The sequence below is a fragment of the Eschscholzia californica genome, unplaced genomic scaffold, assembly GCF_041429995.1.
Source record: "Eschscholzia californica isolate CP2 unplaced genomic scaffold, dmEscCali1.0.p SCAF_2, whole genome shotgun sequence".
NCBI classification, from domain to species: Eukaryota; Viridiplantae; Streptophyta; class Magnoliopsida; order Ranunculales; family Papaveraceae; genus Eschscholzia; species Eschscholzia californica.
Genome location: NW_028238309.1, coordinates 21,222,827 through 21,236,017, shown reverse-complemented (window position 1 = coordinate 21,236,017; position 13,191 = coordinate 21,222,827). Strand labels below are relative to the sequence as shown.

Here is a 13,191-nt window from a genome sequence, read left to right as displayed (position 1 = left end):
CTAAATATCTCCCCCAAATCACGCCCCCTGGTTTGGGAAACTTTCCGGATTCATTCCGAAATTTAACAACCCCGGATTTTTTAGACGAGGGACATGGAGGGTATTTATCAATAAAGTATGAGTTATTTATGCCCTTATTGTAAAAGGACTAAATGTCCATATTTTGGGAAGATTGGTCTATATACCTATTATGAAAATGATTTTGGTCTATATACCCATGGACTCTAAGCAAAAGATGCTTACAAAATTGACTTAGTAATACCTATAAGAAAATCACGACGAATGTCTTACTCAACCATACATAAATTAATGTGATAAGTAACCACGAAGAGAAGAAAATTATTTAGACATCATCAGTAGGTGGTGGTGGGAAGAGAATAAGAAAGCTTGAGTTTGTCCAAAAGGCTACTAGCAATGTTAGTCTGTACGATGACCTATGTCGCCGTGAAAGTAGAAAAGGTGGTGGATCTGGGCGGCATCCATATATATTTCTAGGGTCTGTTTGATTCGTTAAAAAGCCTGAGTAAGAAAATCACCCTTTTTCTAATGGGAAAGAAAACAAGTGTTTTCACATCAGAAAGTCAAACTCAAGTGTTTGTTATGGTTGTGGGAAATTTTGAGGTGCCTCTAAAAACCGATTTCTTATTGGACTTTTGTCGGGGTGTTTTAGAGAGCTCGAGTCTCCTCCCCAAATCGATATACAGAGAGAGAGAGAGAGAAACACATGATAGTTTATGAACTTGAGTGATTTTTTTCAAATGTGATATCTCCATCATTCGAATTTTCTACCATGAAATACAAATTCAGTTTTATAAAACTGATCACAAACTCATAATACCAAATCAAATTAATTTTTTAAACATTCAAGAACAACCCCACAGTAAGATTTAAGAGAGAAGTTGAATATTCTCAACCATTCAAATCAAGTATTGATGAGTCTGGTGGTATGATTCGGTTGATCAAAAGACTTCGGGGAATGTGGTGGTTTGAAGAGATTAGGTTTAGGGTTTTTCTAGTTTGAAAAATTGGGGCAAGATTTTCTAGTTTGAACAGATTGGGGATTTAGAGAGAGACTAAAGTACTGAATAATTGTAGATCCATTTCCAAAAAAATAGTTATAGATCCAATACTCCAACAACCTCTTGTATGAAAAAGCTTCTCATACCTGACTAGTCAAGTATTCAATATCAGCTCATGATGAAATAACCAGAAACCTAATCTTTGTCTTCAATCTTTTCTATTATTACATGGATGCTAATGCTGATGGTGATGGTGACTAGGGTTTTGAGATTGAGAAAGATAATAGAGATCTAGAGAGAGATAAAGAGTTTAAGAGATTGAAGATATCAATTGTGAGAGAGAGAGAGAGTGTGTTACAGAGCATATTAAAGAGAAAGATGAAGAGAGTCGTTTAGAGAGAGATGCCGAGTCTTTTTTAAGAAAGAGATGAGAGAGACCGATTTTTCTTGGGGAGAGGGTGAGAATTGGCTTTTACCACCTTTTCGGTGGTAAAATTTATCATCCCATTTTCTTAGCTTTTTTTCTCACAGGAAAGAAAATTTGCCACTTTCTTAGGCTAGTCAAACAGTGGAATTCCACTTTCTTAAGAAAATTGATTTTCTAACTCTATTTTCCCATGTATCAAACGGACCCCTACTCAAAAAACCTTGATGGTTCTGAGATTTTTTTTTTAAATTCCCCAAAGCTAATTGTAGGAAGTATGGGGTTGCCCAAGTAAAACCCTAATTTTAGGCGTGGTGTATTTAGACAGGGATCCCATAAAAGCCCGGTTTAGTCCACGTAAACAAATCTTTCGACTTGGCCCATTAAAAATCACTATTAAGAGTTGAAAATTTTAGGGTTTCGTTTGTGAAGGCATAACCACTTTAAGAAGAATAGTAAGATCTCTGCAACTCTCTGTTGCTTCTTTACATTTTCTTCTGCAAATATGGCGACTCAGATGAGCAAAAAGCGAAAGGTCAGTCATCTCTCTCTCTCTCTCTCTCTCTCACTAACTTTCTTTATATCATTTCTATCTAGACTGTAGAATTTTCTGCTCAAATGGTTCTATAAAATTGGTTTTATCATTGATTTGTTACAGTTCGTGGCTGATGGAGTTTTCTTTGCCGAGCTTAATGAGGTCCTAACTAGAGAGCTAGCTGAAGATGGTTACTCTGGCGTCGAGGTTAGAGTCACGCCGATGCGTACTGAGATCATCATCAGGGCCACCCGAACTCAGAACGTTCTTGGTAAAATCTACTAACCTAACTTACATTTGATTAGGGTTGCTTTAATTATACTCCACTAATTAGGAGGTCAAAATATTTCTTCAATTTGTTAATTTAGGGTTTTTAAAATGAACTTTTAGGTGAGAAGGGAAGAAGGATTAGGGAACTTACCTCAGTAGTTCAGAAAAGATTCAAGTTCCCTGAGAACAGTGTTGAACTTTACGCTGAAAAGGTCAACAACAGAGGTCTCTGTGCCATCGCTCAAGCAGAGTCTCTCCGATACAAGCTTCTCGGAGGTCTTGCTGTTCGTAGGTACAAATCTAATTTTTGTAGGTTTACCTAGTTTTGTTGATAATTGATTGTTAGTTTATTGTTTGAAGGGAAGTTTTATAGGGCCTCCCCATTTTTGTTAAAAGGCCTCCCCATGAACTATTTCACTTGAGAAATAATCATTGAGGAGGGGCCTTTTAACAAAAATGAGGGGGCCCTATAAAATCTCCCTTGTTTGAATTGGCCATGGTGAAATTCATTTACGCTAGTAGTTTCTTAGGTTCACGTTAGAGATGATATGTTATGCTGTTGCTGATAATGTTACATACTGTTCCACTTTTTTGCCAGAGTAGTGTTCGAAACTTTACCTAGTCATCATTACAGCGAGCTTGGTTCCTTTTACCACTCTCGTGTCGAAGTATGACTACAGTGACATACAAACCCTTGATGCATTTAAACCCAAGAAAGACTGTTGACCGCTTTCTTGCCTTTCGCGTGAATTAGGGATATTCATTTCTTGACATGTGTTTGTAATGATATTGACATGTGTTTGTAATGATATAGTATGAGCGTGAATTAGGGATATATCAAAATCAAATCTAGCCTTCTATTTTCGTAGTATTTAGTATTTAAATCTATTGAGTGTTTCCATGTTGGTATTTAAGATGTTGATCATGTTATTTTGAGTGATCTATTGGAGCAAGCTTTTGAAAATTAAGAAAGTTTAATGGAATTAATCCCTATGTTATGCAGAACTCGGTAGTCATCAATTTAGCAAATTAGCTGTTTCGCGTTGATAGTGGATTGTTAGGTTATTGTTTGAATTGGCTGTGGTGAAATTCATTTACGCTAGTGGTTTCGTAGATTAACGTTTGAGATGATATGTTATGCTGTTCCTGATGACATTGCATTCTTTTCCATTTTTTTGCTAGAGTACTGTTCGTATCTTTACCCAGTCATCATTACAGCGAGCTTGGTACCTTTTACCACTCTCGTGTCGAAGTATGACTACAGTGACATACAAACCCTTGATGGATTTAAACCCAAGAAAGACTGTTTACCGCTTTCTTGCACTTCACGTGAATTAGGGATACTCAATTGTTGACATGTTTTTCTAATGATGTAGTATGCTTGTGATTTCTTAGTATTTACTATTCAGTTGTTGGCATGTTTTCCTAATGTAGTATGATTGTGAATTAAGATGTTGCTCGTGTTATTTCGAGTGATCTATTAGAGCAATCTGTTGAGTTAAGAAAGTTCAATGGGATTTATCCGTATCTTCTGCGAAACTCGATAGTCATCAATTTAGCAAATTGGTTGTTTCGGGTTGTAATATTGTAGGATTTATATGTGAGTTTGCTAGCATTGATGATTAACTATCTACCCGATCTTAATGGGCTATAGATGCTACTCTTCACTGCTGAAATAAATGATTAACGGAGTTTGTTAGGCTCCTTGAACTATGATCAAGTACATGGAGTTTCGAATATCTTCCCACATTCTTAGTTTGCGATGCAATCATAAAATGATTCTGCTGTATACGACGTGTATTAGAATGAACATGTCGATGTGTGCTCGTAGTATAAATGCATTTACAGTCTTTGACTTGTCTAATATCTCTCAGATCAATGATTCTTCAATCGTTGTCTCATTCACATTTTATCATCCTGCTTTTTTTACTTGTAGTATATCTTTGTTGATGGTGGCATTTTATGAATGAACTTTTGGTCTCAGGGCTTGCTATGGTGTTTTACGATTTGTCATGGAAAGTGGAGCAAAAGGATGTGAGGTCAGTTGAAATAATCGATGTATTGTGAACTTTTTCCATATTATGGTTGTTTCGTTCTGTGTGAAAAATCCAATTTTTGTTATTATTTTGTTCAACAACAAATAGGTTATTGTGAGTGGAAAGCTCAGGGCCCAGCGTGCCAAGTCAATGAAGTTCAAGGATGGATACATGATTTCCTCAGGACAACCTGTCAATGAGTACATTGATTCAGCCGTGAGACACGTTCTTCTCAGACAGGTGAGTCTACTATTTGTGTTACGCATAATTGAGTTGCTGCATTTGAAGGACATGCATTTACCTCTGTTGAAGCTCTCCTAGTATGACATGACCCTAAATCTTATTTTATCGACTGCAATTATACTGTGATATATATGTAATGTGATTTTGGAAGTATTTCGACCATTGTTTGATTATAAACTTGTACTCCACACCACCCTAAGTGCTTTTAGACATGACATTAAATCTCTCACTAGTAGCTCGAGTTTCGAACTATAATCATTGCTAATGTGGATATCTACAACAGGGTGTTCTAGGAATCAAGGTCAAGATCATGTTGGATTGGGATCCTAAGGGAAAGCAAGGACCGATGACACCATTGCCTGATCTTGTCACAATCCACCACCCCAAGGACGAAGAAGAATACATCAGGCCAGCTTTGGTGGCAACTGATATTGAGGTTCCAGTCATGGCATGAAGTTCCAGTCGTGTAGTTTTCTTTGAAATAGAAGTATTTTTGAGTGTTCTGTTTATTATCTTTGTTTGCAACAGTACAGACACAATGTGCCTGCCTTCTGAGTGTTTAGGAAGTAATTCTCAGAGTAATATTTCGTTTATTTCAGTAGTGGATAGCAAGACAACGTTTCGTGGTTACAATTTTGACATTTCAATTAATTTGTTAGAATGGTTTAGAAGTTATTCTTTATTAGATCAAATTTCAGACAACTATTGACGTAAAACCTGAGACCTAAAAATTCCGCAATAATCAGGTGCCTTGAGAAGCAGTCATAGTTATCACTGAAGCAGTCATAGTAAATTAGTAATCACTGAAGTAGTTTAGAGAGCTGTGTTTGCTCCAAGTTTTTACCTATAGGTAGGGGTGGGAAAAAGATCCGGAAGACCGCTATCCGACCCGTTCGACCGAGATAAAAAGTGTCCATGGACACCCGATGGTCATAACGGTCAGTGTCCGACCGGCCCGAAAGAATTGGCGGACGGTCACGGTCAAAATTCTATGTCGAAGGACCGACCGCTGACCGACCGGTACGAGTGACCGAATAGGTTGACCGACTAAACTGTCCTCATTTTTAGAAGTTGACCGTTGAATTTTATAGACATATGAATATATGATGATCGTTGGCTATAGCCATATAGTCCTCTGGAAGACCAAACATTAGTGCATGGCTTAATTATATCTTGTCAAATGATGATCCACTGTGTTTTTTCTTTTTTATATTTATTTTTGATTTCTTGGCTAAACATCTTCATTTGTAAGTAATTTTGTTTGTGGTAATAAAAATAAAGTTTTGAATTAAGTAAATTTATTGGAAAGTCCGGACCGAGACCGTCCGGTGTCCGACTGGACCGGTAAAATAAACGGTCTTGGACGGTCAATGGACAAAGAATTCTCGAGAGTGACCGTCCGAGTCCGCCCGAGTAAATAGGTGGTCACCAACAGTTTATGTCCGAGTCGACCGGTTCGATGAAGTTAGAGTCCGATACCGACCGGTCCGGACCGATTCCCACCCCTACCTATAGGGGTCTGTGCTGGCCTGGGAACAGCGACTCGCTCTGGCCATGCCAGCATGGTGTGTTCCCTTTCAAATTTGCTGTTCTGAAAAGGAATGCGAACTTTTCCGTTACCCTACTTGAGACGGTTACAAATGAACGAGGCTCTATAGGCTTCAGGAGACCTAATGAAGGGCTAGATTCTGGGCGAGGTATCTTGCTATTAAGGACCCATAGGTCGGCTCTTGCAAAATCAATTGCTGTAGAATTTGTTAGCGAAACTAAATTCTTGGTACTCAGTTGAGAAAGGCAAGGCCATTAGTAATAGTTCACAAGCTGGCAAGCTGGAGAGGGTACAGAGACATTTCTTTCTTTAATAGTATTCAACAATTGACATCATACGCATATGTAGTTATATAGAGTTGGGAAAGAGAGAGAGAGTTAATATTTAAGAAGATGATGAATAATAATTACAATATCAGCTTCGAGAGAGTTGATAGTTAAGAAAACGAAAAATAATAATTTTAGTTTCGCTTGACAGGATCGAAGTTAGAGACACCAATAATGGCACCAATAATAGCACCAAGTACAACACCACCGGCTACAATGCTCAACAAGAAGTTCTTCAAAGATGGAGAAACACCAGAACCAGCTGCCTCCGCCACTTCTGGTATTACCATGTAAGCTGTCGTTGCAGCTGCTGTCATCCCAGCGACTGCCTTTTCTTTCAAAGACGCCTTCACTTGAATCCTCGAGTTGACTTTAGATGAGGAAGTTATTGGTTGAGCTGCCCTTGATGGATTAGTAATGGGCAATGACTTCAAGAAAGAGGAGGAACCAAGAATTTTCTTCTGGTTTGCTGAGGTTAATGGTGTAGCCATTAAGACAGCAGCTGAGGTGGAGGATGCCATTTCTAAGACAACACTAGAGTCTAGAGCTAAGGTTTGGGTGGTTTCTAAGTTTGGTGCTTGGTTGAGGAATCTTTTTTGTTATGAATGAGAGTTTAGCAATGGTGAGAGGTACAAAATTGGTGCAAATATTGAAGCCATGCTGAATGGAGATGAGAATTTCAGATTTCAGATGCCATGTCATCTTTCTTTTTTCCTACTTGGATGCTTCTCCATCCGGTATCGGTAGGATAAGGTTATCCACAACTGAAAACAAAACTCTCCTTGTCTTCCTATGGTTGGGCAAATAACAAAGCCTACAGTCTACAGAACATTCAACAATGCTGATAGAGGGACTCCCTGATAAACTCTCTGGTGTACACCCCTTATAGGATAAGGGGTATATTAGTCCTTTCACGGTCGAAAAGACTCTGAAAAACAAGATAACCCTTGTTTTATTAGCCAACTCAGCTACATAGTGTGCCAGGTAGTACACTAGGGTGTCCCCCAATCATTTTCGACCTTCCCTAGTATTTCGACATTGGATTTTTGCCTAGAGTTTGCCTGGAATTTCTTGTTCCTTCCCACTTTTCTTTCACGTTTTCACCAATGTAGAATCGTGAAAAGTAGGAAACGAGGAAGAGCCTTCAAAGCTAATAACATAAGCGAAAACTCCCTATTCCTTTGTTAAAAAAGATCCAACAAATTTTGTAAGGTCTCATCTCCCTAATAAGGCTTGTTAGACTTGGTGACTTGGTACAATTTGCACATATTCAGCACTTGCGTTGTATAGATTTGCACAGAGAACCCAATTCTAACAAACCAACATGAGTTTAGTCTTCTATCTAATTTTCCTGCAAATATATTCTATCAATGAAAAAATCGAACTTGTACTAGAAAAGTTGCGACTTTGAATCTTTACTTAGAAACTATAGTTGATAATAAACTCAATTGTTTCCTTATCAATAAATAGTGAATGACAAAAGTTACAAAATACTTATTTAACAATCATCTCCATATTGTGCTAAATTTCTTGACAACTTGAGTTTAAAAAAATGATAATAGCAAAATCCTCTACCATATAATATGAAGGCATAAACATATTAACTTGATAAGAGAGATCACAGCAGAAGGAATTACTTGAGGGAAGTTAATATCATCAAGATCTAAACGTTGGTGGTGCCGAACCGATATAGTTAATGTGAACTTCTTGAGGCAGAAGATGATATTTAATAGATAAATCTTCAAAGATCTTCTTTAACTCGAGGACTAGTTCAGTTCGTCGACTGTTTTTTTCTACCATGTTTTGATGATTCATGGTGTGAGTAACAAATAAAGCCATTTTCATCTTGTTTACATTCTCAATCTCCTTCACCACCACACTATGGTTAGATTGCCAGTGCATAGGTTTGCCATCTATATACCTGAATGAATCCACCAAAAAACAAAACTATTAATCCATATGGAGTATAAGGAATCAATTTGAACACTAAAGATAAGTTATAGCCAAAGATAAACGATGAACAAGTTCCGACAATATTAAGACGAAACTCAATGTATGATATTGATATTCGCGTTTCGTTGTCTGGATTGACACCGAAATGATCTTAAAATTTGTTTAAAAAGGCACAAGTGTCTTAGTTAATGTCATAAGAGGCTTAAGAGCTAATTCTTGTCGTGTAATTAACAATACATAAATGGTAGATAAATAACTTACCCTTTTACTCTTGCTTTCAAAGCTCCGACCTTTTCTACGGTAGTTGAAACATCAATAGCGAACTCGATTGAGTCTCCCATGTTTGGGCTTCTGTAGAAGTTGCTTATGGGTTTGTTTGACAATGCCGAGTTTGGGTAGTATATTTTTTCATTGTCGTATCTAAGAAAGACAGTCGTCAAAATGTTCATCTCTTCAACAATCAACTGCAATAAGGTTGGTTATATAGTAGACAGAGTTAATACCTAATTAAACTAATATCTTTAATAATAAAAACTCTAAGATACTTTGGATAGAATTACCTGAACTCCATCAACAACACAACGGTCACCGACATCAAATGGATGCATCACAAATACGAAAACGATAGCTTCGAACACAGTCTTTGCAGTATTCCCAAACATGAATACAACCAGTAGCATTTGCGAGGACATTAAAACAAGTATTTTCGTTGTTAAGAAGCCCATAGTAAGGAGCATTACGATAATAATTGCAACAATCATAGCACCGGAGACTAGTTTATTCAACTGCTTCACTGCCGTTTTCGTGTCATTTAAGGAATGTGCAAGCGACTTCCTTTCGAGGTAGACCTTTACCTGCATACAAGAATATGCATAAAATTTGAAACTTGAACTAGAATTTAATGCACTTTCGTGCTCTTAGTTGTACAAAATGATGGGAGAGCGTCGACAAATGGCAGCAAAGCCAACGCAACTTCATACTAAGAAAAAATATAGTTCGGCAAAATGATCGCCCTTGAATAAACCCAGAGGGAAAACAGGGTCAAGTCTCCTGATACATTGTGACTGCGTCTAAAGTTTCATGAAAATATTATTGGAAGATGATTGCTCTTTGGAGCTACATTCACCTAACCAATATGTGGCTAGAAGAATCAGGTCTGAGAACTAAATGCAGCAGATTGCTACTGAGAGCCTACATATAAGATGCGAAAAATGAAAACGCTCATAAGGAAATAGGTTTTATTACCACCCAGCGTTTCAATGCTGATTTCTTGATTTTTCCTGTCTCTACAGCCCCTTCGAATAGTGGAAGAACATTATCTACCTCCTCCTTAGTCAAAAATCTGAGAAGGTCCTCCTCGTCAATGTACCTAAACCCGAAAAGAACAACAATTAGACTAATAAATAAAAACGCATGAAAATGCTACATTACTTGTCACAGAATGTAAGTGCTTAAACATGTCCTCACTTGGTAGTAGGCTTTGATACGTTCTTGAAAATCCGATAAGCTGCAGCATTCGCTTCCCATTCACTATTTATCTCCTTATCTTTCTGGTCACCATCCTCGTGATAAATATGATCAATTGTACTAGAGATTGTCGATAGACCAGAATTTCTTATAACGTTTACTAATCCTTTCATTGTCCAAGCAGAAACCTTCTCTTGCTTCATCCTTTTGAGTTTATTCACATCAATCACATCTTGGGCTTCCCCTCCCTTCACTGTTTTCGTACTTCTGAAGCTCAATTGCCCCATACTCCTAGCACTTCCAATCTTCTCTGCTAACTCCATCATTGGAGGTCCAGATAGAGCTTGAAGAACATATTGATGAAAGATCGATTCTTGAATCCTATCAAAAAACGTATTAACGTGGAAAGAACCAGCTAAAATCTTGACCAATAAAGTCTTTACCAACCACATAACTGCCCCAATAAGGAAAGCAAGTAGGCATCTTGAAACAAAGTTTAGAAACCAGGTAGTGTTTTTAGATCGCTTAACCCCACGATTGAACAACAAAAGCCATGTCAATAAAACTAGGCTCAACCAAATGCAAACTTGTACACAATTCTTCAACCCATAAACAAAATATAAAACCTTCTTCCTCAACAAGAAGTTTCTTTCAATCAAGAAAACCAAAACATGGATAATCCATGCTGTAACCAATCGACCACAAACAATTACCATTACCATAACACACCATTTCCAAAGATGCAATCCCCAAATCATTGAATATTGCAATTCATGAAGAGTTAAACTACTTATTAAACACCCTGTAATACTAATCAATAAAATCCATTCAATACAAGTTCTAATTTTAATCCACTTACGCGAATTTGCCCTTTCTACAGCATCTTCTGTTTTATAGAGTTCTTCATCTTCTTCCTCTCCTCCCGGCGATGATAGAAAAGGAGTTTTTGGAGTAACCGGTGCTGTTTTATTACCTGCTCTTGGAGTATGAGCAGAAAATCTATTGTTAGGCGAGTTCCTAAAAGGCGAACTTGAAGTTCGATCACCCGAATCTGGTGTTGTTGGCACTATGGGCTCAACAAATCTAGATTTTGGCTTGGAAAATGCCGACCTTGCTAGCGCTCTTCGGGGAGTTACATTGTCTGGTACTCTTGGAGGTCTACGAGGACTCGATATGACTTTAGCCATTGATCCAATCTCAGGAGAAGGACAGTTCATAAATGTAGACATTTGAACTTTTGATTTGAGAGTATCTAACTCTCCAATTGAATCTTTCGACATTCTAGGTGGAATCGAAGCTTCCGATTCTTTCGAAGTATAGCTTGAAGTTGGATCTTTACTATCATTCTGTTTCATAGATTCTTCACTTGACACAGTTAAAACTACTTCACCTTCTCTTTTTTCCTTCATCAAGATCTCTCCATTTTCGCCTTTCATAAGAGTGACTCCACTAGTATCCATATTGAATCTCAACTCTTGAACACACTATAAGCATCTATCATTACTTGTTTTCAGCCAAAATTTCATCATTTTCATAGAAGCAAACTTTCTTGTTTAGATTTCAGACTTGTATCTCATAAATTAACTTAACATTAGCTCATTAAGTACATTTAAAACAGATCAAACACAGTTAATTAAAACCTATTTTAATGAAATAATGGAACTATCTAGATCTTTGAACTAGTTTAACATTAATTTATGACTTTTTGCACATGGGTAGAGGAAAAAATCACAAAGATATGAAAACATGGAAACAGAAACATGAGTTCTTATAGATTACAATATTCTAATCTCTATAACCTGTCTGGTTGTATTCATTGGGAATCTGAAAGTCGGTCATTTCATGCAACAAAATCCAAAATAATAATAATAATAATAATAATTTAGGATTCTGATGAACAAAACCCTTTTACTGAAATAAAAAACCTTCAGATTACCCAAAATGTCTTGAACACAAGGAAGTTCAAAATGTATAGTGAAGAAAGTCCAAAAATTTATTTGATTGTTTGGTTGGTCTAGTGGGAAGTTGTTGAAAAGTAGGAATGTCAATTTTAAAATGCAGGAGTTGAGAATGTTGGAATTAACTGCGGCTAAAGTAGAGTTCATTATTTGACTCAAACTTAACAATATTTCAACAAAAAAAAAAAAAAAAAGATAGTCAACCCTATTAGTATTATCAGTTTTTGTTTTGTTGAAATGTAAACTTCATGGACTACACCAATTTCCTTTGAGTACAATATAGATGCGAAAGCGGGTACACGACCGCTCTAATGGCCGATTCATAGGCTAACCCTGCGAACTCGGCTGGATTGGTATTGCATCTTCACCTCATCAAGTTACTCGGGTGATAATTTTACATGGTATAAGAGCCTGTTACTATTTTTCTTCTCTTGATATTTTCATTCAATCATGACTTCCACCTGAGATCTATGATCTATCCTCGGAAAACACCGCACCTCCCCACCCACAAGCTTCATCTCTTTTCGATGCCTACCATTCGGATTCTCTCACTATGGTGTTAATCACACCATTTCTTACGAGAGATACTATGTCTCCTAGTCTCGTGGTATGAAGATGGCCATGCGAGCCAAAGACAAACTAGATTTTATCGATGGAAGCATTGCAAAACCATGATCTCTTGCTGACTTACACTCTTGGGAAAGGTGTCATGATTTAGTGGCAAGCTGGTGTAAGGTTTTGTATCTATCTATCTATCTATCTATCTATCTATCTATTATCATGCTTATGATACTACCTAATGTTGTAAGCGGAATATCAATCATCATATGATTAACACTGGTTGTCAAGGATCTATATGTGAACATATCAATGAACTAGAATTGGACAGATGATTACCTTAATCACTTTCCCACGAACTAAATCCCGACCAGTATTCGGAAGATAAGAGCTCCAATTGTAGCTCCTCTACTTGAGACACCGATTGTATGACTTGAACTCCCTCCTTCGAGTCAGTTAGGACCTTCTTGAAGGTTGAGATGAAGAACTCCTTCTTCTTGACTAGATAATTAAGAGAAACTCTCTTTCTCTCCCAGACAACTCTCTCTATCTCTCTGAGAAATATACATTGAATTGCTTTTTAGTTGGCTTGTCTTTGGTTTTTTTTAGGTGGTCTAATTTGGTTCTTATATAGAAACCCTAGATTAGGTGTTTGACCCAAACTAGGATTCATAAAGACTCAATTAGAAGGTATTTCCCAAAATATCCTTTTAGGGTTCCTTTAGTGTGACCGGCCAACATAACCCCTTTATGGGCTTCCTTGGCCGGCCCACTTAGGCACTAACCGACCATGAGATGGCCAACCCCTTGCTTAGGTTGGCCATCACATGGCCGACCCCCTTAAAGCCTTCCC

At 37.4% G+C, this 13,191-nt stretch overlaps 3 protein-coding genes across 3 annotated transcripts; 1 reads left to right on the top strand and 2 right to left on the bottom strand.

Annotated features, from left to right (window-relative positions):
- The first annotated feature begins 1,678 nt into the window (after positions 1-1,678).
- LOC147556852 (small ribosomal subunit protein uS3x) lies at positions 1,679-5,195 on the top strand. Its single transcript, XM_086657834.1, has 6 exons — positions 1,679-1,978; positions 2,102-2,249; positions 2,369-2,540; positions 4,233-4,287; positions 4,393-4,524; positions 4,811-5,195. The coding sequence occupies exons 1-6, from the start codon at positions 1,949-1,951 to the stop codon at positions 4,979-4,981; spliced, it is 708 nt and encodes a 235-aa protein (XP_086513960.1). The 5' UTR covers positions 1,679-1,948; the 3' UTR covers positions 4,982-5,195.
- A 1,239-nt stretch (positions 5,196-6,434) lies between these two features.
- LOC147556851 (uncharacterized) lies at positions 6,435-7,022 on the bottom strand. The gene has a single exon (XM_086657835.1). It carries the CDS (start codon positions 6,921-6,923, stop codon positions 6,537-6,539), a length of 387 nt encoding a protein of 128 aa, XP_086513961.1. The 5' UTR covers positions 6,924-7,022; the 3' UTR covers positions 6,435-6,536.
- Positions 7,023-7,834: 812 nt separating this feature from the next.
- LOC147556850 (mechanosensitive ion channel protein 10-like) lies at positions 7,835-12,935 on the bottom strand. The gene is made up of 5 exons (XM_086657833.1): positions 9,823-12,935; positions 9,601-9,724; positions 8,916-9,209; positions 8,617-8,819; positions 7,835-8,323 (listed from the first exon to the last, which is right to left on the bottom strand). Exons 1-5 carry the CDS (start codon positions 11,280-11,282, stop codon positions 8,059-8,061), a joined length of 2,346 nt encoding a protein of 781 aa, XP_086513959.1. The 5' UTR covers positions 11,283-12,935; the 3' UTR covers positions 7,835-8,058.
- Positions 12,936-13,191: the final 256 nt, after the last annotated feature.